Here is a 26522-nt window from a genome sequence, read left to right as displayed (position 1 = left end):
CATGTATACACATGTATTCACACAATGCATGCACACACCCAAGCACACATCTGCAGGAGTATACTCACACGCACTCACACACGTACACAATGCACTCACACATGTACACACACACATGCACCCACATACGTGCACACACATATATACATGCACTCACACATGTCATACAGTTAACCCCTGGTCCATGTAAACATGCACACAGCACACACACACATGCACACATACATGTTGCACACCGAACCCCATCCACACATACATGCACATAGCACGCACTCATTTGAACACACACTTGCGCACACATACCTATGTGCACGCACAGCATACACGCATGGACACACATGCACACACACATGCCGGGAGCTCAGGGCCATCTGCAGCAGCCGCTCACTCTTTCTGCCTGCAGAGCATTAAGGCTTCAGACAAAACAAGACAGAAAGGCCTCGTGCTATAGGCCAAGGTCACTCTCTGTTGCAGGGTAGCCAGGCCCCTGGGGATTTCAGACCCACCCAAAGGGCCAGGCTGGTGGGCTGGCTGGGGAGGCAGAACAGGCTGGCCACATGGAAAAGACAAGATGATAAGAAAAGAAGATTTTATTTCAGGCTAAGAAGGTAGTACAAGCAGTGTCAGGTTTAAAGTTGTAAAAGAGCAATATCGTCAGGCAAACTGAAGGTACAGGCGGGATGTTTACAGGTGAGCTGGTGACCCTGGGACGGTGCCACCGAGATTCCAGAACCAGAAGGGGTGTGACGGACACAGGCGAGGCCTCTCGCAGCGCAGCTAAAGTGCAGGGCTCATCTACAAGACAGCACAAAGCAGCTGGTACTGCATGCAGCCTGGGGCCAAGGGTGGGGTCCCCTAAATGGCACCCGGGGTGACTGCCCAGGCCCTGCCTGGAGCTCCCCACTTCCAAATGCAAAGGGCTGGCATCAGACACCCCCTGGTGGAGCCCTGCCTCCTCCATCGCACGCTCATCCCCTGGTCCCGAGTCCCCAGAAGGACAGTGGCCGGCAGCAGCGGGCTGGGTGGTGGCCTCCCCTGGTCCACAAACTGGACAAACACAGTACAGCTGGCTGAGCTGTCCCCTCTGGCCCCTGTCCCCAGGCCCTCCCCACTAGGAGCCCTTTCAGGGGCTTAGGAAAACCCTGGTGTGGGGTGAGCAGCAAGGTTCCGGAACCCCTGAGACCTGGGTGCAAACCAGGCCCTGCAAGTCACAGGACCCTGAGTGTCAGTCTCCTCCTCATGGGGCGGGGACGCTGCACCCACCCTGCATGTGTGCAGGAATCAGTTAGGGTGAGAAGGGAGAGCTGAGAGATGCACCGAGAGGCGCGGGTACCTGGAGCTGGGGCTCGGCCCCACATCTATTCACACGGCTGCTGGAAGGATGATTTAGTCTCAGCCACTGTGTGCTGGGCGGGTCAAGGTAACCGGAAGGGAGATATATGAACCGGTCACCTCCAGGTGGGCAGTGGAGCTGAGGGGGAGGCCAGGTGTCATGGTCTAGCTTTGTGTCCACCCAGTTCCCGGCACTCCAAGGTGGGAGCCAACAGGGAAGTAGCACCCACTGAGCCCCCAGATCCTGTGCAGGGTCCGAGTGCCAGCACACAGCCGGAGAGGCTGGGGCTGGGCTCTGCTGCCCCCAATGACCCACCCAGAGCCTCCTGCCTTCCAGGGTGCCTTCCAGGGAGCCTTCCAGGGAGCCTTCCAGCTCTATCCAGACAGACTTCCTGGGGCACCCCACCCCTGGCCACAGCACAGGAGGCCAGGGCTCTGAACAGCACAGCACAGAAGGTTCTGTCCGGAGGCCAGCTGCCCTGCTCTCCCATCCAAGGGGCCGACGGTGGCCCTCAGGGAGGGGGCCTTACCTTGACTCCCCCACAGACGGGGCAGGCAGAAAAGCAGGCTGGGCTGGGCCCTGCATGTGGGCCAGCCGCCTCCCAGGGCTCGCCAGGAGCTGGGCTGGGCGGCAGAGCCTCCGTCACCAGCCCCCGCCGTTCTGTGCCCAGCCAGCTGGAGGGACACCCTGTGGACATCTGGCTGCCCGAGTCTCCGACAGCAACGGTGGTGACAGCGGCGGCAGCTGTGCCATCGTCAGGGTTGCTCTGCGAGGCTGGGCTCTGGTCCCTGGGAACTTGACGCAGGCTGCGGGGTGTGTCGTAGTGCGGCCGCGGGGCACCAGGCACCTGGTACTCAGCTGCCCGTGGGGCCGTACCAGCTGGGCAGGTGCACAGGCCCAGCTCGGGCGCCCCCACCGTGGGTGGCAGGCTGAGCAGTGAGCCGAAGTCGTCAGTGGCCGGCCACACATCCAGGCTGCTACCAGCATAGGACGAGAAGCTGCCCGAGTAGGACGAGTGGCTGCCCGTGGCGATGCCACTGTCCGAGGAGCCCTGGCGGCCGACCTCCTGCAGCTGCCGGGGCCGAAGTGGCTTAGGGGGTGGCCGCGAGGTGCCCAGTGCCACCTCTCCAGGAGTCGAGGCCTCTCCCAGGTGCAGGGCCCGTGCAGTGGCTGGCCCCGGCCCCTCCTGTGACGTGCTGGCTGAGGATGAGGATGGCTCTGGCCAAGTGGCCAGTCGGCTGCTGGCACTGATGTCCGAGTGGCTGGCCTCAGAAGATGAGCTGGACAGGCTGCGGTCATCCCCTGGAATGCAGAGCGACAGCCTGCTTGGGAGGGCCAGGCAGGCTGGAGGAGGGCCTGGGGTGGGCTCGGGTGGGCTCATCTCAGGGAGGAGCCAGGCGGGGCTTGGGGCAGGCTTCAGAGGAATGAGCTCTTGGTGGAGTTGAGCTTCAGGCTCAGAGGGGCTCGAGTGGGCTAGAACATAGAGACGTCACCCCACTCTCTTCCCAGGCCCCTACCCCAATAAAGGATCCTTCCTCAGCAGCCTCTGCCCTCTGCTGTCTGGGTCATCTTCCTAAAACACGGACTCACTGCACCCCTCTGGGCTTTGTCTCCAGCGTGTCTATCCCGAGCCTTGTGGTCTGACCCCTGGGCTCCCCGTCTCCTTTTCTCTCACCTCCCCACCCCTGCTCCCCACTCTGCATCCAGCTTCTTGACCCACCTCCCGGCTCCCGACCTCAGCTGGCCCCTCCCAGCACCTGCACAGCTCAGGGTGTGGCGGGAGGCCCTTCCATCTTGGACCTGAGGGCCCCGGGGCAAGCCCACAGCACCCTGAGTACACCCACCCAGCGCCCACTGCCCTGACGTCATCACCCTGTCCTGGCCTCTCCACCCCACTACTGAAGATAAGTGCCAAGGCTGGGGTGGGTTCCACCTACCAGCCAGGCCCTCTCCTCCCAGCTCTGCCCCCCTGCCCAACCTCCAGTCTTCCCTGCCCCATCCCCTCAGGCTCAGCCCCCAGTCCTACCCCCCCACCCCCCGGCCCCCACCCCATCCCTTTGCTGAAATCCACTGCCCAGCCGCATTCCCCTGGACCCCCAGCCCCTTGTTCCTGGTCCCCCACCCACCTCCATTGCCCAGCCCTGTCCCTCTGACTTCTGCTTTCAGGTCCCCCCAGTCCCTGGCCCACCTCTGCTGCCCAGCCATGTCCCTCTGTTCTCACGCCCTCAGTCTGGCCTCCAGCCCACCTCCAGTGACCATCCCTGCCCCTCCAGGTCCCCTGCCCCTCCAGGTCCCCTGTCCCCCCAGACCCCAGTCTCAGCCTCATTTCCACAGCCTTCTGGCTCCCCAGCCCTGTCTAGGCCCTCAGCCTAAGTCCGCCACCTGGCCCTGGCACCCTGGTCCCCCAGCCCCCTGTACTTCTAGCCCCCCCAACTCCAGACCCCAAGATAGAAGGGCCCCCCAGCCATGTTCTGGGCCATGAAGATGCTGGGGAAGCCAGCTGGGGTGGTGGGGTTGGGAAGTGGGTCACGATACTGGATGCCCCCAGCCCACTTCCACCTCCTGGCCCCAGTCTCAAGCCCCACCCTCAAGCCCATCTCTACCATCTGGTCCTGGCCCTCTGTTCCCCCAGCCCCCAGCCTACCTCTGCTGCCCAGCCCTAGCCCCCCGTCTCCCTACACACTCCCAGCCCCGAGCCCACATTTGCTGCCCAGCCTCGGCACCCTGTCCCCCTGACCCCCTGTCTTTCCAGCCCTGGTCCACCTTCACTGCCTGGCACCAGTTTCCTGGTCCCTGGGCCCCTTGTCCCCCAGCCCCCGGCTCACCTCCACTGTCTGGCCCCAACCCCCTGTCCCTTCAGCCCCGGACCATCTCTGCTGCCCGGCCCTGGCTCCCTGCTGCCCCCAGCCCCCAGCTCATCTCTGCTGCCTGGCCCCAGTGCCCTGACCCCTGTGCCCCCAGCCCCCAGCTCACCTCTGCTGCCTGGCCGGCCCGAGTGGGAGAGGAGACTGAGCCGCTTCTCCAGCTGCAGGGCTTCCTGGGTGGCGCGCTCCTCCATGGTCAAGGCCCCCCCGGGGCTCGGGTCTGTGAGAGATAAGAGTCAGTGAAGAAGACCCCCGCCTCTGGCCCCAGCCCCCTCTCTGTATGACCCTAGGCCGCAGGCCACCCAGGGGTTATGGGGCACCCTGGTCCAGCCCCATCACAAGGTTTGGGTGAGATGTGAGCCTCCTATTTGGACCCCAGAGGCTGGACCCCAAACCCAGGCACCCAAGGCCAATCACCATCCAGGCCCCGGCCCCCGGCATGGCCAACAGTTAGAACCCAATCCGGCCGGACCACCCCTCGCCTCCCAAGTCTTCCTGATTTTCCACCTTCCCTGGCTGTGCCCCAGCCAGGATGATATGCTCACACCTGTACACTGCGGCCATGACCCACGGCCCCCACTGTGGAGACAGCGCACGGCCCAGCAACAAGCCCACGTGGCCTCGTTCCCTGCTGCCTCGGCCCTGCAGATGGGTCCTCACGTGGCACCTGGGCTGCCAGGTGGCGCCTGCTGTCCCTTAGGCCACTCCCGGCCCCGCCTGTCTCCCATCCACTGCCGTCAGGCAGGCTGCACCCCAAAGCACTGGCATGCGCCCCCTCCCATCTCCTGAATGCCCGTGGCCTGGTCAGTGCCCGTTCGTCCACCAGGGCTTGGACTGGACATTGAGGATGAGGGAGGCCTGTGCTGGGAAAGGGGCCATGCTCCTGACCCCAGGAGGCAGCATCTGGCAACTCAGTGGCCACCCTGCTCTGTCTCCACACCCCACACGAAGGACCACATGTTCTGGTCCTGGGATGCAGCTCCATCAGAGTAACACAGCAGCTGGACCCCCCCCCACTTAAAACGCAACCCTCTTCCTGCTGGCTGAGCTGTGGGCCCCTTCGGCGGGTGCCCCCGAGAAACTCGCTGTCCCCGGCTGTCTGCGGCTGCGAGGCAGGAGGGCGCCAGCAGAGGGCGCCGCTGCACCTCTAATCGAGCACCTCCAAGCTGGACCCAGAAGTCTGCACCGTGGGGGTGGGCCTGTAAACCAAAATCAAACCTGTCGTCGAGTAGATTCTGACTCATAGCAACCCTCAAGGACAGGGTAGAACTGACACATAGGGTTTCCAAGGCTATAAACCCTTATGGAGGCAGACTGCCACGTCTCTCTCCCACAGAGCAGCTGGGGGGTCTGAACGTTTCTGTTAGCAGCTGAGCACTTAACCATTGTGCCACCAGGGCTCCTTCTGGGGGCAGGCAGCAGACTTCAAGGGCCATGGGAGAACCAGGAGCGTCACTAGGCCTCTCTCCCAGGACATCCTCGAGCCTGCCCACCCTGGCTGGGGGCCACTCACGAGGTGCAGCTGTGAGCCCACGCTGGGTTCCGTGGGCGGGACCCAGCCACCTGCTGCATGGCCACAGGTCTCATCTCCCCACGTGGACAGTGGATGCCCGCTTCCCTGGGATGGGGGGTCAGCAGCCATAACCCACACGTGGTGCTCCCCTCTCCCCACCACAGGATCCGGCACCGTCCTGAGGCCCTCGGGTAACAAGCTATGGGGATGAGAACAGCCCTGTTGACCTTCCCAGGGCAGCTGGGCTCGGGCCCCCTGACCGTCCCCCGAAGGAAGGCAGCCTCACCTCCACGGAGGCAGGGTCAGGGCTGAGCAGAGCCCCGCCCTGGGCCTGCGGTCCAGTGGGCCCAGCAGGGTCCCCAGACGAGGGCTGTTAAGGAATCTCACCCTTGGGCTTGGCCAGGGAAAGGGAAGTGAGAAGATGAGGCAAGCTCAGAGCCGTTTTGTACCCCCAAACGCACTCTGTGCCCAGGGGCACGTCGAGACCGCCCTCCCCCATCTCCGGCACAAAGGCAATGCTCCATGGTGTTTCTGGCCTGGACACCAGCTTCGATGCCCCAGCCACAGTCAGGGAGCGGAGGGGCGGCTCGAGAGGTTCCCAAGACCCCCATTAGATCTACTGTCCTGTCGGGCGCCGCTGCCTCTAGTCTGTCTCAACCAGGAGCCAGCTGCCCACAGCTGTAACCCTGGTGGAGGGAGGCAGAGCCGGCCAGGTGACCATGGGCTCCGAGATATGCTGGCTGTCCCCCAAGAAGTTCCTTGCCCCCCGGCCACTGCCACCAACACGGGCTCACAAGGGCAGAAGGACAGGTGTGGCAGGGCGGCCCAACAACCCAGCTGAGAAATCCGGGTGGAGGCTGGTCCCCTCCCACCGGCCCCCACCCACCCCTGCCCACCTGGGAGAAGCGGCCGCAGCCCGAAAGGGCCCTTGGTCGGGGAGATGCCACGCACAATGCAGTCGAACAGGAAGCTAATCTGCTCACCCTCGGCCGAGGACAGGAAGAAGACGCCGGCCCCTGAGAAAGAGACAGACACCATGAGCAGGCAGGGCCATAGGGGCCGGGCAGGCATGGGGTGGGCACAGGCACTCACCCTGACTCACCCGGCCCTGGTGAAGACAAGAGGACATGACTGTCTCATCTCTGCACTAATAAGACCACTGAGTCCTGCAAACCCACCCGTTCCCTAAGGTAGCTCAGGTTTCTGGGGGCCCTCGGCCACAGCCTGGCTCCCCAGGGCCTGTCTGCACCATGTGGCTAGGGACCCTCATCCTGGCTGCCATTCTGTAGGCACCATCCTCCCCACACGCTGGGGCTGCATAGCTGACGGTGTGCAAAGATGCTCTCGGGTCCCTGTCCCCAGCCTCGTCTTGGCCAATGCTGTGCTGTGTGGCGGGATGAGTGTCCCTCTGGCATTCAGGTCTTCCATGCCAGTAGTCTTGGGGGGCCAGTGGGTCTGGAGGACTGCGCTGGCAGCAGGAGGTGGGCCTAGCATCTCAGCCACACGGTCCCATTGAGATCCTTCCCGGAAACTTTCCCCGCTGGCCTCCACGCCTCAGTGTCCTCATTCACACCATCGCCCACCAGCAACGAAATCTGTCATGTCCTTGATCACCAACGAACAGCAGCCTCCGTCCCCCTTGCCCTGCTGAACCGCTGGGAGCCACCATCTGAGGAGCGAGAGGAACTGGGCTCCCTGTGCATGGGTTCCAACGCCACCTCATAGCACTTTAGCCAGGCCCCTTTCCAGGGTCATACCCAAAAGTCACGCTGCCATAGAGCCAATTCCATCTCATAGCGACCCGACAGGACAAAGTAGGGCTGCCCACAGGGTTTCCAAGGCTGTAATCTTTACGGAAGCTGACCGCTGCATCTTTCTCCTGCAGAGCCACTGGGTGGATTCTAACCGCCGACCTCTCAGTTAGCAACCAAGTGCTTAACCACTGCACCACCAGGGCTCCTTTCCTGGGGCCGCTGGGGAAGGTATCTGCAAATGTTCAACACCGTCCACAGCCCAGGCGACGCCATGTGTCTGTGTGGCGTCTGTGCCCCACTCACAGGGACCTCTCCCCACTTCTTGACTCGGTTTCTGGGTGGGGAAGCTGGAGCTCAGCGTGGCAGGAACCAGCCAGATCACACTACAGGTCCCCACAGGCAGGGCCAGCTGCAGCCCAGGGCTGGCTGACCCCCACCGGCCACACCCATTCAACCCCAAAAGGAAATGCCCAGTGTGGAGCCCCAGCCTGGGTGGGCCCCATGAACAGCCATGAAGGGGGCCTGGGAGAACGGGACCCCGGCCACACCCTGAGGTGCCCCCAGCAGAGGCAGCCTGGGTGAGTCAGCAGGGTGGTGGGCCCTCAGGCCCATGTGCTCAGGCACCCGGCTGCTAGCCTCCTGCTGGGCTGTAGCCCTCACCAGGGGTGAACGAAGCCCTCACTGGCCAGCGGCATGAATGGGGTGAATGGACAGCCAATGGGGCCCCACCGGCTGACCTGGGCTTGAGGGGCTGGACACTGGGCTGGTCTCAGGGCCCAAGAATCCATCCTGCTCTCAGCTGCCACCTGTTGCCCAAAGAAAGTCACGCTCAGGCGGAGGTTCTGGGCTGGCAAGGCTGCGGGCAGAAGGGGTGCGGGGGTCGGGGAAATCGCAGCACCAAACGCTGCCGCTCGGTCATGCTCTGCCTTTGCGGACAGAGCTCAGGGATGGGGATCCCAGGGACTCGGGGCTGACCCGACACGTGGACGTGCTGGAGAGGAGGGGAGAGGAGGGGCGGGGAGGGAGGTGTCCTGTGGCTGCTGACATAACACTATCACCCCGGTTTAGAGATGCGGAAACTGAGGCCCAGGGAGTGGACACTCCTGGTGCACAGTCACACCGACAAGAAGGGACTCGAGCCAGCCCACCGACCCTTCCTGGCAACCCAGGACTCTGGCTCTGCTGCTAACCACAAGCAGGAGTGACCATGCACGGAGTGGAGGCTGGTGCCTGCCCACCATGCACTCGGGGGGACACCCCCAGGCTTACAGGCCTGCAATGGCCCTGATAGGATGGGACCTCTGAGCTCCTGTGGGCTGGATGAGAACTCACACCCAAGACCCTGGCTGAGGGGAGGTGAGGAGAAGCAGGCCATGTAGCCACTGTCTGCTGGTGGCCCCTTGGCCGCATCTCTCGGTCTCTTGCTGTCCCCGTCCACCCCCACCACGGGAAGCGCTTAGCCTGCCCAGCCCCAGTTCTCACAAAAGGCCGGGCCTCTAATCCCGAGCTTATGGCAGCTGGCAGAGGCCGCGGGACAATTAGTCCCCCGACTATAAAAAACTCATTACCGCAGGGAGTGGAGCCGGCCGGCATTCCTCTGAGGCATCTGCGGCCGAGCCACGCTCCGGAAGATGTGGGGATGGCCGGGCTAGGCCTGTGAGCACAGCCCGCCATGAGCCTGGGGCCTCGAGGGCCACACCGCACCCCCACAGCTGCCCCTTGATGAAGACGCACGTCTTGGTGGGCCAGTCAGCCTTGGGACACAGCCTCCCAAGCATGGCTCAGCTGCCCCTCTTGGCCCCCACCCTCCGGTCTCCCTTCTCTCCACCCCACTCCCACCCTGGCTTTCCCTTTGCCCAGGAGGCCCGCCATTCCTACCTCTGACATCCTCGTCCACCTGCAAATATGGACTCATCTTTCCAGACTCAGTTCAAGGGACGCCACCTTTATGATGCATTTCCTGACCCCTGCCCCTGCCCAGCTAGCCCAGCATTCAATCTTACGAGCCTTCTCTGCCGTCTTCACTCCACTCGTCCCCTCATCTTTCTGGACACTGTCCTGGCTGCCAGCCTGAGCTCCCTTAAGGCTGGGCCCACAGCCCACAGAGTCACCTGTGGCCCTAGAGTCTAACCCAGGGCCTGACACGCTGCTGGCCCTCAATGCTGGCTGTGGATGAAAGAGGGGAGCACGGAAGCACCCCGGCCCCTGGTCTTCTCCTTAGGGAGGCGTTCTTTGTACTTTCTGTTTGTTTGGGGGAGAGGAGGAAAAAAGAGGCCTGGCCCAGTTTTGCCACGTGAACATGTGTGCTCACTGTAAAGATGCCAGCCACGGTTCCTCCCATCCCTGTCCCTGAAGCTTGCTTCTCCCTGAGAGGCAGGGTCCACTCCCCACCCGTGGAATCTGGGCTGGCCTGGGGCTTGCTTGGGCCAATAGAATGTGGCAGAAGGGTGGTTTGTCAGTTCTGGACCGAGGCCTAAAGGAGCCTGGCAGCTTCCCCTTTCTCTTGGAACCTAGCTGCCAGGTCATGAAGCCCAGGCTACCCCGCTGGAACGAGGCCACGTAGAGAAGAACTGAGGCCGCCCAGCCAGCAGCCAGCACCAAAGTCCCAGACGTGTGTGAGACCATCTTGGACCTTCCTGCTGAATGCTGCTGGCCAAGTGACCCCAGGAGACCCACATGGAGCAGAGACAAGCTGTCCCTGCTGAGCCCAGATCCTCGACCCACAGAATCACAGCCAATGGAATGGCCTTGGTCATAAGCCACTAAGCTTTGGGGATGTTTGTTACTTTTGTTTGTTTGTTTTAAAGGGAGGCTAGAGCCTTGGTGATACAGTGGCTAGGTGCTGACCAAAAGGTTGGCAGTTCAAATCCACCAGCTGCTCCTTGGAAACCCTGTGGGGCAGTCCTCCTCTGTCCTGAAGAGTCGCTATGAGCTGGAATCGACTCAACGGCAACGGGTTGGGCTGAGGCTTGGGGGTGAGGGTCTGCCAAGCAGGCCAGGACGCAGGCTGCTACTCCATACCCATGGCCAGATTCCTCCCAGCGGCCATAATACATGCACCATAGTCCCCGTGGCACAGACGAGGAAGCTGAGCTTCGGGGAGGTCAATAGACTCGGTCCATGGCTGTGGAGCCCGCAGACAAGCTGTCCATTGTCATGGGAACCCTCGGTGAGGAGGACCCGTGCCCATGAACCTGCAGATGAGTTGTTCGTGGTCATGGGAACCCTCGGGGGAAAAGGATGCAAGGGTAGTCCCATCTGTATGTCCCTCTCAGGGCCCAGGGACACCGTGCCTACCCCTGGCCTGGGGTGAGATGGCCCCAGGAGGAAGAGTGGAGGCTGAGAAAGAACTGGAAATGTCAGGTTATCCAGCAGATGGTCCTGCTCAATTTAACTGCCCTGCCTGGCTGCGGTCCAGTGTGCCCGTCCTGTTATCCAGGAGGAAGGGTTTGGGCTGGCTCCTGGGCAGGCCTCGATGAGGGCACCAGGCTGGGCCTTGTGGGACAGAGGGGCAGCAGCCGCAACCCCTTCCTCAAGGGCCAGGGACAGTCTTGAGCAGCTGGCAGGCAAGGGGCGCAGAGAGTGGGGCCGTGTTACCATCTCTGCTCCCCAAATGCCCAGGGCAGCCCTGCCCCCCAGCAGGCTGACCACCAAGCAGAGCGTGGGCTCCAGGGCCAGGCATGGGAGCCAGGTCTCAGCTCCAGCACGCACAGACGACAGGCCTGAGTGAGCTACCAGCCACTCTGTGCCTCGGCTTCCTCATCTGTAAAATAGGGGTGATGATGCTGGAGGCTCTGCCACCAGTATTTCAAATACCATCAGGGTCACCCATGGTGGACAGGTTTCAGAGGAGCTTCTAAACTAAGACAGACTAGGAATAAAGGCCTGGTGATCTACTTCCAAAAAATCAGCCAATGAAAACCCTATGGGGCACAACAAATACTGTTTGATACAATGCCAGAAGATGAGCCCCATAGGATGGAAAAAAAAAACCAAACCTACTGCCGTTGAGTCGATTCTGACTCATAGCGACCCTATAGGACAGAGTAGGACTGGCCCATAGAGTTCCCAAGAAGTGCCTGGTGGATTCGAACTGCCAACCTTTTGGTTAGCAACCATAGCTCTTAACCACTACGCCATCAGGGTTAAGGCACTCAAAACGCAGTGGCCGAAACAATGAGCTGGATCACACCAATAGTCACGAAGATGGCACAGGACCAGGCAGCCCTTCCTCCTGTTGTACGTGGGGTCACCGTGAGTCATAGCCAACTTGACAGCACCTAACGACAAAGTGGAGGTACGTACACATGCCTGGCAGGGCTGGGGTGACCCCCGTGGTAAGGACCCTGGTATCATTCTCACTCTCCCTGTGTGACAGCCACCTCCTGGTCATCTGCCCAGGACCCTCGGGTGCCCAGACTCATCCAAGTACACAACGACACCACGCAGAGGGCTACAAGTGAGATGCGGTGTTCCGGCCCACTGCAGCTCGAGAACTGGCCCCAGTCCAAACCTCAGGGTGCAGATGTAGGAATGAACCGAGACCCCTCGGCAAACCACAAAGATTTCACAGGCAGGCCTAGACCAGGGGGCGGCTGCAACCACAGGGAGTGGACTCAAACTCAGCACCTACCGTTGGAATCTGGAAAACCAAACCCGCCACCAGAGAGTCAACCCTGATTCACGGTGACCCCATGCACCATGGCCTTCTCGCACTGGGGAACAGTAGACAGCGCTTGAACACCAGGGTTGGGGGTCACGTGAAGCAGCGAAAGCACCAACAGAAGGCACAAACTGTGAAAAACATGGTTCCAAATAGATTGCAGACAGTAGGAAAGATCATGGAAAAGAGGGAAACCCTCAATGAGGTGGATGGCACAGCGGCTGCAACAGTGGGCTCAACCATAGCGACGACTGTGAGGATGGCAGAGGACTGGGCAGTGTCTCGTTCTGCTGTACATGCGGTCGCTATGAGTCAGAACCGACTCGACGGCACCTAACAACAACACCAAATAGATTGTGAGGATAAAAGCAGACCAGGCAGTGTCTCCTTCTGTTGTACATGGGGTCGCTGAGTCAGAACCAACTTGATGGCACCTAACAACAACAACAAACAGATGGCAAAGAGGGCCTTGTTTGCGGGGTGAGAGCTGAAACAAGAGGGCCACCTTGTTCAACCTCCTCTGGGAACCTGCCTATCGGGCGCCTCTAATTTTTCGCTGCTGTGTATGTGTCTGCCAGTATGGATTTCAGGCTTACAAACACACTTAGCGAATACAGAATCAGTGAACAGCGAGCACTGGCGGACTTGGCGACAGATCTGCTTCTGTGGACGGTGCTGAGTCGGGCTTGCTCAGGAAGGTCACCAGTCATCCTGTCATATTTCACCCTGGTTTTCTGTCACTGGGAAAACACACCAGCTCACCTTCCAGCCGCTGACCTCCCGGCAGCCAGAGCCGCTGCTGGGGGGCCCCGACAGTGGAAAAGGAGCCCACCACCCACCCACGCCATGAGACAGAATTTTAAACTCTAAGGCCTCAGAGGGAAAGTAGCCAGAGGCCCCATTACATCATGTCCAGGGCAAAATAAGCAGGTCTGCCAGGATACAGGCCCCTGTGGCTACACAGGCCCCTGCCCCCAGCTCAGAGGGCGTGCCCACCAGCACCACCCCCGGGGTCTGCACCCAAGCTCTTCAGAGCGACCGTGAAGACCGTCTCAACACCAACCTGCCAGAAATAACCTGTGCCAGAAATCTGCCACTCTAGGGACACACAGAGAGGAGCTAGGACACAGGCCTCCTTCCTCCCAGGGGCCCCCAAGTTCACAGGGAGATGCTGCCACATGCCCAAGTGCACCTGCGGCCGGCAACTCCCAGAAATCCTGAGGGGGGAGAACAAAGCCAGGCCGAGCGCTGAGCCCAGCCACAGGTCAGACCCCATTGCCTGCTGCCCCAGACACCCCCAGCCCAGCAGCCACCAAGTCTGCAAAAGAGGAGGCGCCCAAGGTCCCCAGGTGGCAGAAACAATTTACACTTGGCTGGTAACCAAAAGGTTGGCAATTCGAATCCACTCAGTGGTGCCACAGACGAAAGGCCTAGCGAGCTGCTTCCGTAAAGATTACAGCCAAGGAAACCCTATGGGGCAGCTCTGCTCTGTAAGACGTGGGGTCTCCAAAGTCACAAACCAACAACAAACAAAATCAACAACAAAAGAGAATGGGACCCAAGGGCTTGTCCAGCCAAGAGGACGCCGGCTAACGTCCCCTCTCACCCCCAGCCCCTCCAACCAGCCCCAGTGTAGGCCTGGGAAACAGAGCGCTCAGTCCACGCAACCACTCAAAGACCCCCGAGCAGGTAGAACACGTGCCCAAGCCCAGTGTTCGAGGCCTTCCGACTCTGGCCTGCAGCTCAAACTGCCCCCACTCCTGCACCTGGCTTCCCTCACTCCCCCTGCCTCCCTCAGGGAGCAAACTCTCAGCTTCCTCAGGTCCAGGCCCCAGGCGTGGCTTCCCTGTGCTCCTCGGGTCCTGCTGCCCCAAACCCGGATGTGGCTGCCTCGTGGCTCAGCTCTTTGTAAACCTCCACGCAGGTTTAGGTCTTGTCTCCTCCAAGGTGTGGACCTGCTGTACCAGGCTGGCTCCCAGCTCCGGACTCTCAGCTCCTGGCTCCCAGCTCTCAGCTCCCAGCCCCCAGCCCCCAGCTTGGGTGTAGAAAGGCTGCCTGGGTGTCACAGCGCTTGGCACAGACAGCAGGACACGGCCTCCAGGCAGTGTGCAGGCACCCCTGCCCCAGACCTCTTTGGAGCAGGGGCCCAGCCACCAGTCTCTAGCACAGCCCGTGCCCTCATGTGCACCTGCCCTGCCCTTGGGAAGCTAGGTGTGTAGAGCCCCAGAGTCCTGGCCTGCTGGTCACCTGGCCATGCCATGTGCTCTGCCTCAGAGCCCAGAGCAGGGTCACCCAGGCTTCCACTCGGCCAGTGGTTTCAGCAGCCCCGTGACAGGCGAGGAAGGGCTGGTAGGTAGACACAAACCGTCCCCAAACCTCCATTCCTTCCTCTGCACTTGGGGGATGAGCTGTATGGCGGGGGTGGGGGGTCCAGGCTCACCGGAGACCTGGAATGTATGCGCCTGAAACCCTGCCCCATCTTGCGGAGCTCACTGACAGCGGCCCCCACGCTCACTGTGGCCGCTGACCTGACCTCAGTCCCTGCCTGCATGTCCCGCCCCGGAGCCTACTCGGGCCCCAGCGCAGCAGCACACACAGTGCCGGCATCTGCTCGGGAGAGTCAGAGGGGAGCTCTGCACCCTCTCTCAGCCTGTAGGTCCACTCGGGGGCCAGACGCATCCACACCCACACTCTGCACACGGAGAACAGAGTCAGGTCCACTGTGACATGTCCAGCGCCAGCTGCGGCCATCCCGAGCTGTCGCCCTGACCGCAGCCCCAGCCGGCCCCAGGCTGACCCTCCATGGAGGGCCAGGTGTCCTGCAGTGCGCTGCTCAAGTTCTCAGAATCACATCACTGAGCCTTTGCAAGATGCTCGCCCTCCGCTTTGGCACTTACCTGCTGGGGATGGTCATGGGTGTGCTCCAGCGGGCCTGCCCCAGGCCACAGTGGAGGCTCCGTACACGATGGAGGGACCCTGCTCAACAACTCTCCTCCCGGCTCAGCGGCCATATCTGTGCAGTAGGCATCGCTGCTGGCCAGGGCCTCTGGGGAGGCTGTGGGGTGATGGGCGAGGGGGTGTCCACGGGACACACACGCTGGTCTCTGAACGCCCCCTGTCCACTCAGGGCCACCCCAGGAGCTAGCACGTCCTTGTGGAAGGCATTGATTCTTTTTCCTTCATTAAATCTGGACGTGGTGGGTCCAGTGTTCTGTGGCTGTGACCTAGGCCGTGGCTTGCTGGGACATGACCTGGCTCTGGAGACACTGGGGTGTGTCCCGCACGGGCTCCTGTCTCCATGTGGCCCCGAGCCCCACCCTCCAGCTGGGCAGAGCAGAGCAGTGGGGCTAGACCCCAGAGCTGGGCCCGTGCCTCTGTCTACAGAACAACTGGGAGAAACTGAGGCACAAAAAACACAGGTACGCTCCGGCACATGCTCATGGGGCCAGTCAGCTCAGAACCAAGGTTTTCTGGGGACCCTCAGGGTTGACAGCGGCCCCCAAGATCTGAAGGGGTGGGACAGGCGACCCAACATACTTACAGTACCCACACCTGGTCCCGCCTTCGAAGATGAACCCATTGGGCACAGCCCCATAGCGCCGCAGGTCTGACAGCTTCCACTGCCCCGTGACAGCTGGGGGGACATCCCTGGCCACCACCAGGACATCATTGCAGAGGTGAAGTGTGGCGGGGCCGCTCTGGAGCTTGGTGCCTGGGGCCACTGTCACATGGAACCTGTGCACTGGTTGGGGGGGGAGAGTGAAAGGACATCACCACCACCACAGTGTGGACTGGACCACACCCTGACTGGCCAAAGCGGGGCAGGAAGGGATTACCCAATAAGCAAGGTACACAGGGCTTAGTTGTGCTCACTTAGTGAACTGTAGTGCACAATTGTGAAGAATGGGGAGTCCAGTACACTTAATCATGCTCATGAGGAACCTATACTTAGCCCAAGGAGCAGTAGTTGGAACAGAACAAGGGAATACTACATAGCCTAAAGTCAGGAAAGGTGTACATCACGGTTGTATCCTTTCACCATATTTATTCGATCTGTATGCTGAGCAAATAATCTGAGAAGCTGGGCTATATGAAGAACAGGGCATCAGGATCGGAGGAAGACTCATTAACAACCTGCATTATGCAGATGACACAACCTTGCTTGCTAAAAGTGAAGAGGACTTGAAGCACTTACTAATGAAGATCAAAGACCACAGCCTTCAGTATGGATTACACCTCAACATAAAGAAAACAGAAATCTTCACAACTGGACCAATGAGCAACATCATGATAAACGGAGAAAAGATTGAAGCTGTCAAGGGTTTTATTTTACTTGGATCCACAATCAACACCCATGGAAGCAGCAGTCAAGAAATCAAAAGACTCATTGCATTGGGCAAATCTGCTGTAAAATACCTCTTTAGAGTGTTGGAAAGCAAAGGTGTCACCTTGAAGACTAAGGTGGGCCTGAACCAAGCCATTGTGTTTTCATTCGCCTCATATGCGTGTGAAAGCTTGACGATGAATAAGGAAGACCGGAGAAAAACTGATGCCTTTGAACTGTGGTGTTGGCGAAGAATATTGAATATTCCATGGACTGCCAAAAGAACGAACAAATCTGTCTTGCAAGAAGTACAACCAGAATGCTCCTTAGAAGTGAGGTTGGCAAGACTTCATCTCACATACTTTGGACATGTTATCAGGAAAGACCGGTCCCTGGAGAAGGACATCATGCTTGGTAGAGTAGAGGGTCAGCAAAAGAGAGGAAGACCCTAAATGAGATGGATTGACACAGTGGCTGCAACGATGGGCTCAAGCCCAGAAATGATTGTGAGGATGGCACAGGACTGGACAGTGTTTCGTTCGGTTGTACACAGGGTCCCTATGAGTCAGAACCGACTGGACAGCCCCTAACAATGACAAGTGCACAATTTCACCTTGTTTCGCCTCATCAAAGGTATGGTGAAACCCATGTGAAATTGTTCACTACAGATTAGTAAGTAAGCAGAAGTAAGCCTGTGCTTGTCTTGCTTCTTGGGTAATACACCCCTGGCCAGTAAAACACTGTTTACCTTGAGCACTGAGTTTTGGGGCCACTGAAATCCTACATCCGATGTAGTAGCCACTCTCCTCGTCCCAGCCCTGGCCTGGCAGCACCACCTTGACCCAGGGGGCAGCCCAGGCTCAGACCGGCAGCCCTGCCCCAGGTCTTCGGTTGCACCCAGGGCCCAGACTCCCAGGCTGAAGGAGAAGACCTCAAGCAGCTGGCCTTCCCCATCTCATCTGGGGTTCACCTGTCTCTGCTCACATGCCCCCAGACTGGGGAGCTTACTCCCCCAAATCTCAGGGTGCCTGCAGAGACAGGAAGCAGGGGCCGGTCCCCAGAGCAAGTCCCCTCATCACCCCTTTCACCTTGGGGCCCAGGGCCGGCACTAAACTCTGTGGGGGCAGCTGCCCTCCTCCTGCCAGGACACCTGCCATGAACAGACACCTGGGCTATGAAAGGTCACCCCATAGACTGCCACCCACCTGTTTAGATACCCTCTTTCTGACTAAGGGAGCGAAGTTAGGAGGGGTGGCCCCTATGCCCGCAGCCCTGACCCTGCAGGCTCCAAGCCTCTACAGAGCACATGGAACCCGCGAGGACAACAGACTCCTGAACCTCCACCCTGGTGGCTCACCCTCATGGAGTTAGGGCCCCCCACGACCCCAGCCCCATGGGATTGGAGCCTCTCCATGAGACACGTGAAACACGCAGGGACAGCAGACAGAGAAACCTGAGCCCCCTCCCCAGTCACTCACGCTTGCTGAGTTAGGAGGTGGGGACCCCACACCCCATCCCCAACCCCAAGGTCTCCGAGCCTCCCAGGTCTCATGGGACACATGGGGACAGCAGAAGCAGCCCCCACGCCCTCGCCCGTCACTCACCCTCGCCGAGCGCGTAGCGGATGCGTGCGTCCCAGGCACACATGGCCTCACGGCTCTCGAAGCCCAGCATGATGGCCTGGGAACGGCAGATGATGGCGAGCGTGTGGGCCAGACCCTCGTAGGGCAGGCCGGGCTCCAGGCCGCATATGTCCTCCAGCGTCAGGCTGCTTCGCTCCCGGAGGCCCTTGGCGCGCTCTGCCCTGTCCTTGTAGGCCAGCATCAGCAGACAGTCTGCAGCCGACAAGCAGGGGTCAGGGCACTGTGGCCCGCTCTCCCAGAGCCCACAGCAAAGGCTCAGGTCGGGACCCCGAGCCACCGCGTCCATGAGTGAAAGTGACCACAGCCCTCCCTGCACCACCTGGGGCCGCAGAGGAGGAAGAGGACCTTCAAGGGCCTGCACTGCAGAGCCTACCACGGCTAGGTCCTGGCCCCACCTGCGGGTCTCACCCTGCCATGGGCCTGGAGCCCACCCAGGCCACACTCAGGGCCCAGACAGCTGTGGCCGGTGGCACGGGGTCCAGGCTGAGAGCCTGTCTGGTGGCTCAGACCTCCCACCCCAGCCCTGGGCCTGCCCTGGGCCCCCTCCTGCCGCATGGAGAAACTTCACCTCCTACTTCTCTTGGTTCCAGGGCTGTGGTGGAGGGAGAGGTGTCATGGAGCCCTGGTTCCCACAGCCAGACCCTGACACCAGCAGCCCCTCCTTCCCACCCAGCCATCGCCCCCTGAGTGGAAGCTCAGCCCCACCATGATGGAAGGGCCTGGGAAGGACCCTCCAGAGCTGACTTGCCTCTGCACCCCAGCATCCCGTTTTCCATCCCCACCATAACTGCCATCACCATTGCCCCAGCCAGCTAACCTAGCCGGAAGCTCCAAATGCAGCCAGCAGGTCAGGCTCGCAGAACAGACCCAGACACACAGGGGAAGAGATCATAAGGACCCGTCCACAAACCAGGGGACACCGAGGACTGCCAGGGCACTGACCAGGAGGGACCCTCCCCCAGAGGCCAAGCCCTGACGGGACTCCCAGCCTCCAGAACTGTGAGACCATACATTCTTGTTCTCCGTTGGCACGTGATATTCCGCTATGTGTCTGCCTGCGTCATCGGGCTGCCACATTGCCTGCTAACATCTGCGCCGGCTGGCCCCCCGCCCATCCAGGCTGCCGTGCCTGAGGGGACCGGGCCAATCCCAGCCACCACGCTTGTCCCCTCTTGGCCTCGGCTCCATCTCTAGCTGAGTGTCCCCACCCTGGGATGCAGAAGCACTGGCCCCCCAGTGGAAAGACCCTTCCTCGAGCCATGCCTGCCACACCCGGGGAGGGGAGATCCTTCCTCTGCCGCCAATCTTCTCTGGAATGGGACCCTCAGCTCTGCCGTGACATCATCCCTGCCCGCCCCCCTCCCCGGCCCACTGCCACTACTTCTCTCCCCTGACCAACAAAAGCCCTCAGTGGTCGCCACAGGGCAGCAAGGGGACGTGAAAAATGTGAGTCAACGCCCTGCGAAGGCCCTTTGATGGTACCTCTTCCTCCCTCTTGGCCTTCTTCAGCCCACAGAGCCCCTGGACACCTGGCCTCTGGCCTCAGCTGGTCCCTCCCCACCCCAGCCCATGTGCCCGGGCACACTGGCCTCCTTCCAAATAAAAGACCATCACTTTGGGAGTGGCCTGACCAGGACAGCATAGTGAGATGGTTGCCTCCTCTATTCCAGGAGTTATGCTCCCAATAATATAATCTCGAGCTGCGGTCAACAAACATTCTCAGCTCTGTGAGCCATGTGGTCTCTGTTGCAACTACTTAGCTGGAAAGCGGCCATAGACAACACACACATCATGAATGGCTGTGCCTGTGTTCCAAGAAAACTTTATTTACAAAAAGAGGCGGTGGGCCAGGTTTGGCCACAGGCTGTAGCACACAGCTCCTGGCCTAGAGGAGCATTTGCAACAAGGACCACACAGCTCCTCTAGTCCTCCTTACATCTCCTGGGCCCAACAGGCCACCCTTGATCCTGGACCTCTGGACTTATGCAACTGACTTGGGGGGCTGGGGTTTAGCGCCAACATTCATCCCTGGGACTCTTTTCCTGACACTTCCATGCTCCTAGCTGCCCAACCCATGTGGACTCTGCCTGAGCCTTTCAGTGCAGGCCCCACTCTCCCCCTGAAGGTGCCCCAAGAACCCACAAGGACCCCCTGAATTATGTCACTGATACCTTTTTAAATATGACAAGAAAGGGCGCAGGACAAGGGCTCACCTGGAGGAAACTGGCCCCAGTTGTAGGTGGCCGCCGGGGTCCTGCTCAAGCAGCTGAGTGTCCCCGTCTCACTCTCAGCCCTAATCCCCCAGCCCACTGAAGCCACGAGATCCCATGAACTGAGCCGGGCCGCCCGTCATGGGCAGGCTAGTGAGAAGGTGAGCGCGGCGGGAGGGGCAGCCAGCGAGGGGCTGTGTGAGTGGCGTACAGCTGCCTGGCCTCTCCTCTCCCCCACGGCCTCTGGCTGTTGCTCTGCCCTGGTTTGGAAGCCCATTCCGTGGGGAGCGCTATTCAGCGGCCAGCTGTGGCCAGCGAGGCAGAAGTCAGGGACAGAAATAAGCAAAACACCTCAAAGTGCTGAGCAGGGAATCAGAACAAGCCCCTGGGAGGTGAAAGCAGCAAATCCCTCAACTGCTAGCCAAAAAGAGGGCAGTTTGAACCCACCCACCCAGAGGCACCTCGGAAGAAAGGCCTGGTCATCTACTTCTGAAAGGTCATAGCCATGAAAACTCTATGGAGCCGTTCTACTCTGACCCACGTGGGCTCACTGTGAGTCAGAATCCACCGACGGCAACTTGTTAATGTGGTGGGAAGGGGCCGGAAGGGGACCACCTGGGGTGTGCGGTCAGGGAAGGCCTCTCCAAAGAGGTAACAACTGAGCTGAGTCCCAAATGACGGAAGCAGCCAGAGCAGCAAGCCCACCAGGAACAGCACTGTGTTAGGGGGAACAGCCGGTGCAAAGCCCCAGAGTTAGGCAGGTGGGGTCTCCTCAAGGACCCACAGGGCCAGGCCAGTGTGAGTGGGAGAGGGTCCAGGTAGGGGTGGGACTGGGTCAGGTAGAGCCTAGGAGCAGAGGCAAAGGCTTGAGTGCACCCCACCGCCCAAGGAGCCCTGGAAGGGCTTGAAGGCAAGAGGGGCAAGTCCGGCCTGGTGTTCACAGCCCCTGCTGCCGCGCGAACAATGACACAGGATAGGGTGAGTGCCAGGGGCACCTGTCGTGATCTAGGCCAGAGAAACCATTGGCCTGGGCTGGGCTGGAGATGAGAAGAAAGCCAGGACACCGTTCTGTAGTAAACGTGGCAACAGGAGCGCCCCGCAGCTCTGGGCAGCAGTAACTAAACCCTAGTCCAGCCTCTGGGGTAGAGGGGCAGAGCTGCTTGGAGGGTGGGATTCGGGGATGAGGGAAGGAAGAGCCAGGGGTGACTTCTTGGATTTGGGTGGATAGTGTAGTCGTGGACAGAGGTGGCTTGATGGTCCTGGGCCCCAGCCCCGCATTTCTACCTTTCTGATGTCCCTTACGAGGGAGGGGCTGCTGGGGTAGGGCTGCGGTCTGTCCTGAGAGGCCCAGCAGACATCCCAGGGCTCTGCAGGCAGGCAGCTGGACATGGGTGTGGGAGAAGTAAAATTAAACTTGGGTCCCCAGCACAGGGATGGCACTGACGCCAGGGCTGAGGGCCGGTGGAGGGCGCAGGCGCAGGCTGGACAGGCAAGTCGGGGGTGCCCTGAGGGGTGGAGGAGACACCGCAAACATGGAGACAGCAGCCTGGAGGTGGTGGAAGCCAGCAAGCGCAGCTGGGCGGGGGAGGGCAGGAGGAGCAGGGACACCACGCTGCATGCCACTGGGGACGCGTAACCCGAGGCCGGGAACGGCAATTGGACTTAGCACCGGAGGTCACAGGTGACCTTGAGGCCAGTGGCTGTGGCAGCAGGCTGAGGGGATGAGTTGAGGGTGCAGCGGCAGGGGCGGGCGGAGGGACCCACTGGCCGAGGCCAGCCTGATGGTGCCTCCTCAGGTCAGGCTGTGCCCAGGAGAGGGACCGCTAACCCACAGGGGCAGGTCCCCTGGCTCTGAATCACGGGCACAGCAGCTCTGCATATGATCTAACCAATATTGTGTGCACCACGTGCCCCAGATGGGGGTACCACCAGCCCCTGATAGGAGCACTGCCTGCCTGTGACAGGAGCATCACCTGCCCCAGACAGGAACCCTGCCCACTCATGGCAGGAGCACCACCTGCCCCAGACAGGAGCACTGCCCACTCATGACAGGAGCACCACCTGACCCAAACGGGAGCATCACCTGCCCCAGAAGGGAGCACCGCCTGCCCCAGGAGGGAACACTGCCCACTCATGACAGGAGCACCACCTGACCCAGAAGGGAGCACCGCCTGCCCCAGGAGGGAACACTGCCCACTCATGACAGGAGCACCACCTGACCCAGATGGGAGCGCTGCCTACTCATGACAGGAGCACCACCTGACCCAGACGGGAACGCTGCCTACTCAAGACAGGAGCACCACCTGCCCCAGACAGGAGCACTGCCTACTCATGACAGAAGCACCACCTGCCCCAGACGGGAGAATCACTTGCCCCAGAACCGAGGAGTACCTGCCTGTGACAGGAGCAGCACCTGCCCCAGGCAGTGCTCCACCTGCAGAGACAAGTGTGTGCCTGGGGTTCAGAGAGGGCTGTGTGGGGCTCCCACCCCAAAAGCACAAATATTGATGGGGACCGATCAGACCAGGCAGCAGCCCACTGCTCAGGATACCGAGCTGTGACAGGTCAGCCAGGGCCGGGTCTGCCCACGTCCCCTTCCACCCTTCCGGGAGCTCTGTGAGTGAGCGAGGCAGGAGCCGCCACCAGAGTGTCCTGCCTGAGCATGAACAATGTTTGAGGGGGTGAAACATCCCCAGGTCACACAGTTGGTGTAGTGGGGGTGGAGATCTGAACCCAGAACTGATTCTCAACGCTGAACACGGCTGGCTGCAGGCACCAAGGCCGGCGGGACCTGGCGCATTCTGCGAGGCTTGCATGGGACAGGAGAGCCACCTGCCACAATGCCTGGTCCTCCAGGGTGCAAGAGCCGAGCTGGGGCTGCTGGACTGCCCGGGGTTGAGATGCCAGCCCCATTCACCCTGGGGAAGGGGGCAGTGGTGCAGACCATCCAATGCCAGGAGGTTCTCACTGGAAGGCACACTCCCCGTCCCCACCCCCCCACCCCCCGCCGCTGTTAGCAGAGCCGCGGCTACAAGTCGAGGGCCCAGCACCCCCCAGGCAGGCACCCGCAGTCCAGAGGCTCAGCAGGACTCGTGCTCTCAGACTTGCCTTCCACAGGCCTGTGGGTAGCATGAGCAGTTGTGTGTGGACAGACACTCTCAAAGAGGCAGTCCCTCTCCGTCAGCTACCTGGGTGACCCTGCTGAGCTGGGAGACCCCTGCCCCACAGGAACTCAGGAACCGGCAGCAGAAGCAAGGACACCCTCACCAAGGCAGAGAGGGAATGAATGCCCCACCAGTAGCCAAGCCAGTGCGGGTGGGGTGGCCACCTTCCAGCCTGCTGTAGTGGGTGGTGAGGCTCTACTCTGAGGATCCTGTCACTTTCTCCAGCCGCTCAGGCACAGGTAAAGACCCAGTAAACACTGACCATTGCCAAGTCCACAGACACACAGATCTCCAGAGCTTGGGATGGTGGGTCTATTCCCGGCTCCCCCACAGTGCAGACCCCCACAGCCCCCGTCCAGGGACAGGCTGAGCCCGCAGTGGCCAGCTCTGCCTCTCCAGGTGCTCTGACACGGAGCTCAAAGCCCCAGCAGCCCCTCCAGCCCTTCCTTCTCAGAGGCATCCAGACCACACCACGGAGCTCTCTAGGGGGGGCACCTCTCAGTGGCCATGCATGGGCTCTAGCGCTCCATCATCCTCCAGGCCACACCTGAACCCTGCACCTAGACCCCTGCTCCAGCCACACCTGACGAAGCCCCTCCTGCCTTGGGCCTCGGTGCCCCTGCCCACCGTGCCCCCTCCCCCACCTGGCCAGCCCTCACCATTCCGCAGGCCATGCCCCTTCTCCACCAGGCCTCCCTCGGGTCCCTGGGGCCAAGGGCCCCTACAGAAGCCGCCCAGGACAGCACCCCCAGCACCCAGCATTGGGGCTGGTCTTGAAGGACTAATAAATGGCCTGTGGCGGAGCCCAGGCCCACCCTCTGGACGAGACAGGGGAGGCCTGGCAGGAAGGGACTTCATCCACCTTCTAATGCCTGCTTCTGCAGCGCCCCCCCGAGGTGCCCAAATTGGATGTAGGCAGAGGTACCAGGCGGGTGTCCCCCACCCTCCCTGGGAAATTGCAGATACCCAGGCTTCCTGGGGCACATACTTGTGCCTCTCCCCACTACCCCACCCCGGCCATGAGGCGGCACACGCTCTGCACACCCCCCACCTCCCACACCCACTCTGGGCCTGGCTGCCTCCACGGCACCTGTCTCCTCAGACAGCTGCGGCCCAAGCTCAAAGCCCTTCCCACTGCCGGGATGATGAAGACATGGACTTCGGGGGCTCCCTGCGAGCCTGCACTGGGCTGGAGGTGCTGCTGGAGAGGGGCCACACTACCATTCCTGCCTCCCAGAGGACTGCTCCTCCCAACAATGTAGATTTTGCTTTTCTCAGACACTAAGGGCAGCTCCTACCTGGAGGCCCAGTTTCCCCCGACCTGGGAAAGTGGAAAGGAGCCATCAGGGGTCAAACGGGGTCTGGGAGGCCCTGGTTTTGGAGCTCCTGCTCAGAGCGCCCTCACCAACAAACTCAGTCCCCCACCAGTCGCTCAGAAGCTGACTTTCTTGTGGGGGAGGGGTCCCTGCTGTTCTGTGAAGGAGGGGTTCCTCCCGCCTTCCGCGCCCTGGCTGCCCTGGGCCTCAGTCTATTCTGCCTTGGGGTCCTCGGCCCGAGCGAAAGCGCGGGGGGACGCTCCGTCCCGGTCCCCACTACTGCGGGCGCCCGGCCGAGGCGCTCACGGGGCAGGAGGGGCCGGGGCGCGCTCTCCGGTTACGGCCGCGCGGGGCTCGGTTACAGCGGCCCGCCGGCCCGGCTATTTCGGGCGAGCTGGCGGAGCTCCGGACCAAGCCGCCGGGAGCCGCCGCGGAACGCCCGCAGGCCGGCTGGGGTCTCCCGCACCCCCGCGCCCCGCATCCCGCGCCCCCGCGCCCCGCGCCCCGCCTCTCACCTGCCACCGGCGACGGCTTGCGCAGCACCAGCCACCTAGTCTTCCACTGCGGGGACAGAGGGAGCGTGAGCGCCGCCCGCGGCCCGCCCCCCCCAGCCCGCCGCGCGCCCCGACCTTCTTGCCGTCCCGCAGCTTGACCTGGCCCTCCACCAGCGCCGCCTCGGTCATCTTCAGTCATGGTGCCGCCGGGCCCCCGCGCCCTCTGTGCCGCCGCCGCGGGTCACTTTGAAAATAGCTCGCGGAGCGCCGGGGCGGGCCGGCAGGCGGAGGGCGGGCCGGCGGGGCGGGCCCGGGGCGGACGCGGCGCGCACGGGGACCTGGCTCTGCCGTCCCCGGGCCGCCGGAGCCCTGGTCCCGCGGAGCCGGGTCCCTGGGGCGCGATGACCCTGGGGCGTCTTCCGAAGGCCCCTCCCCCCTGCGAGGAGGTGGCGGGGTGGCAGGGACACGTGGGTGGCAGGGGACTGCCCTCGCTTCCCCACCGGTGCCGCGCCCCTCCTCCGGGGAACTCCCGGTTCCCCCAGCCTGCCTTCCCGGCCTCCGATGTCCAGCAGTGGCAAAGGGCTGTGCAGGCCCCTGAGGCCCAGCCCTCCAAAGCAAGCACAGCTGACCCCCACCCCCTAGCGTTTCCTGTAACATGGGCGGGGTGGGGGGGTGGGGAGTGGGGGCTTCCCTTCCAAACGCAAAGGAAGCGCCCCAAGTAAAGAGGAGCGTCTTGTGTAGCTTCTGGATCTTAATGGTTATCTTCAGCCAGCCTGGCTTCACTCTCTGGCCTCTGCCCCACCCCCACGCCCTTCCTACCACCCCAGGGTGTCACCAGACCAAACCTCACAGGACTGCACGGCCAGCACTGACCCAGGACACCCGCCCTCCCCAGACCTCCCACAGCCCGGAGGTGCCCACTGCCCAGGCAGGCTGGCCCCAGGGACCCATGTGTTGCCCTCTGGTTACCTGCTCATTCCTGTCTCTGTTAAGCCTGGGTTTCTGGCAGTGTTGCCCCAGTGCAGACGGCTGCCAGATGATAGGGGCCCAGGGACCACGGGGGCTCCTTCAGTGCCCCCATCTTCATGTCTGCTCACCCTCTGGCTGAGAGCTGGCCCTGCCAAAGGCAATGTAGGCCAGCCTGGCCAGAGCTGGGCACCAAGGTGCCGTGGGCTCAGAGCTCCTGGGTTCCCCTCCTATACCCGCAAGGGCTGGCCAGAGCCTTCTGATGCAATCAAAGTGCT

At 61.5% G+C, this 26522-nt stretch overlaps 1 protein-coding gene across 1 annotated transcript; it reads right to left on the bottom strand.

Annotated features, from left to right (window-relative positions):
- Nucleotides 1-599: 599 nt before the first annotated feature.
- On the bottom strand, nucleotides 600-25508 carry DOK7 (docking protein 7). Its single transcript, XM_064286185.1, has 7 exons — nucleotides 25414-25508; nucleotides 25300-25345; nucleotides 18056-18286; nucleotides 15669-15869; nucleotides 6607-6726; nucleotides 4307-4417; nucleotides 600-2635 (listed from the first exon to the last, which is right to left on the bottom strand). Exons 1-7 carry the CDS (start codon nucleotides 25465-25467, stop codon nucleotides 1845-1847), a joined length of 1554 nt encoding a protein of 517 aa, XP_064142255.1. The 5' UTR covers nucleotides 25468-25508; the 3' UTR covers nucleotides 600-1844.
- Between the last annotated feature and the right edge of the window lie 1014 nt (nucleotides 25509-26522).

The sequence above is a fragment of the Loxodonta africana genome, chromosome 5, assembly GCF_030014295.1.
Source record: "Loxodonta africana isolate mLoxAfr1 chromosome 5, mLoxAfr1.hap2, whole genome shotgun sequence".
NCBI classification, from domain to species: domain Eukaryota; kingdom Metazoa; phylum Chordata; class Mammalia; order Proboscidea; family Elephantidae; genus Loxodonta; species Loxodonta africana.
The sequence above is the reverse complement of the archived record's forward strand: the minus strand, read 5'-3'. Positions and strand labels throughout refer to the sequence as shown.

Bases quoted from the DNA above. Each gene is read 5' to 3' on its own strand.
- DOK7 (XM_064286185.1), bottom strand. From the start codon at position 25,467: ATGACCGAGGCGGCGCTGGTGGAGGGCCAGGTCAAGCTGCGGGACGGC. The intron at 4,418-6,606 runs GTGGGCAGGGGT...TATCTCTCACAG, and splicing joins GCTGCGGCCGCTTCTCCCAG to ACCCGAGCCCCGGGGGGGCC. The intron at 2,636-4,306 runs GTGAGCTGGGGG...TCTGCATTCCAG, and splicing joins GGGCCGGCCAGGCAGCAGAG to GGGATGACCGCAGCCTGTCC.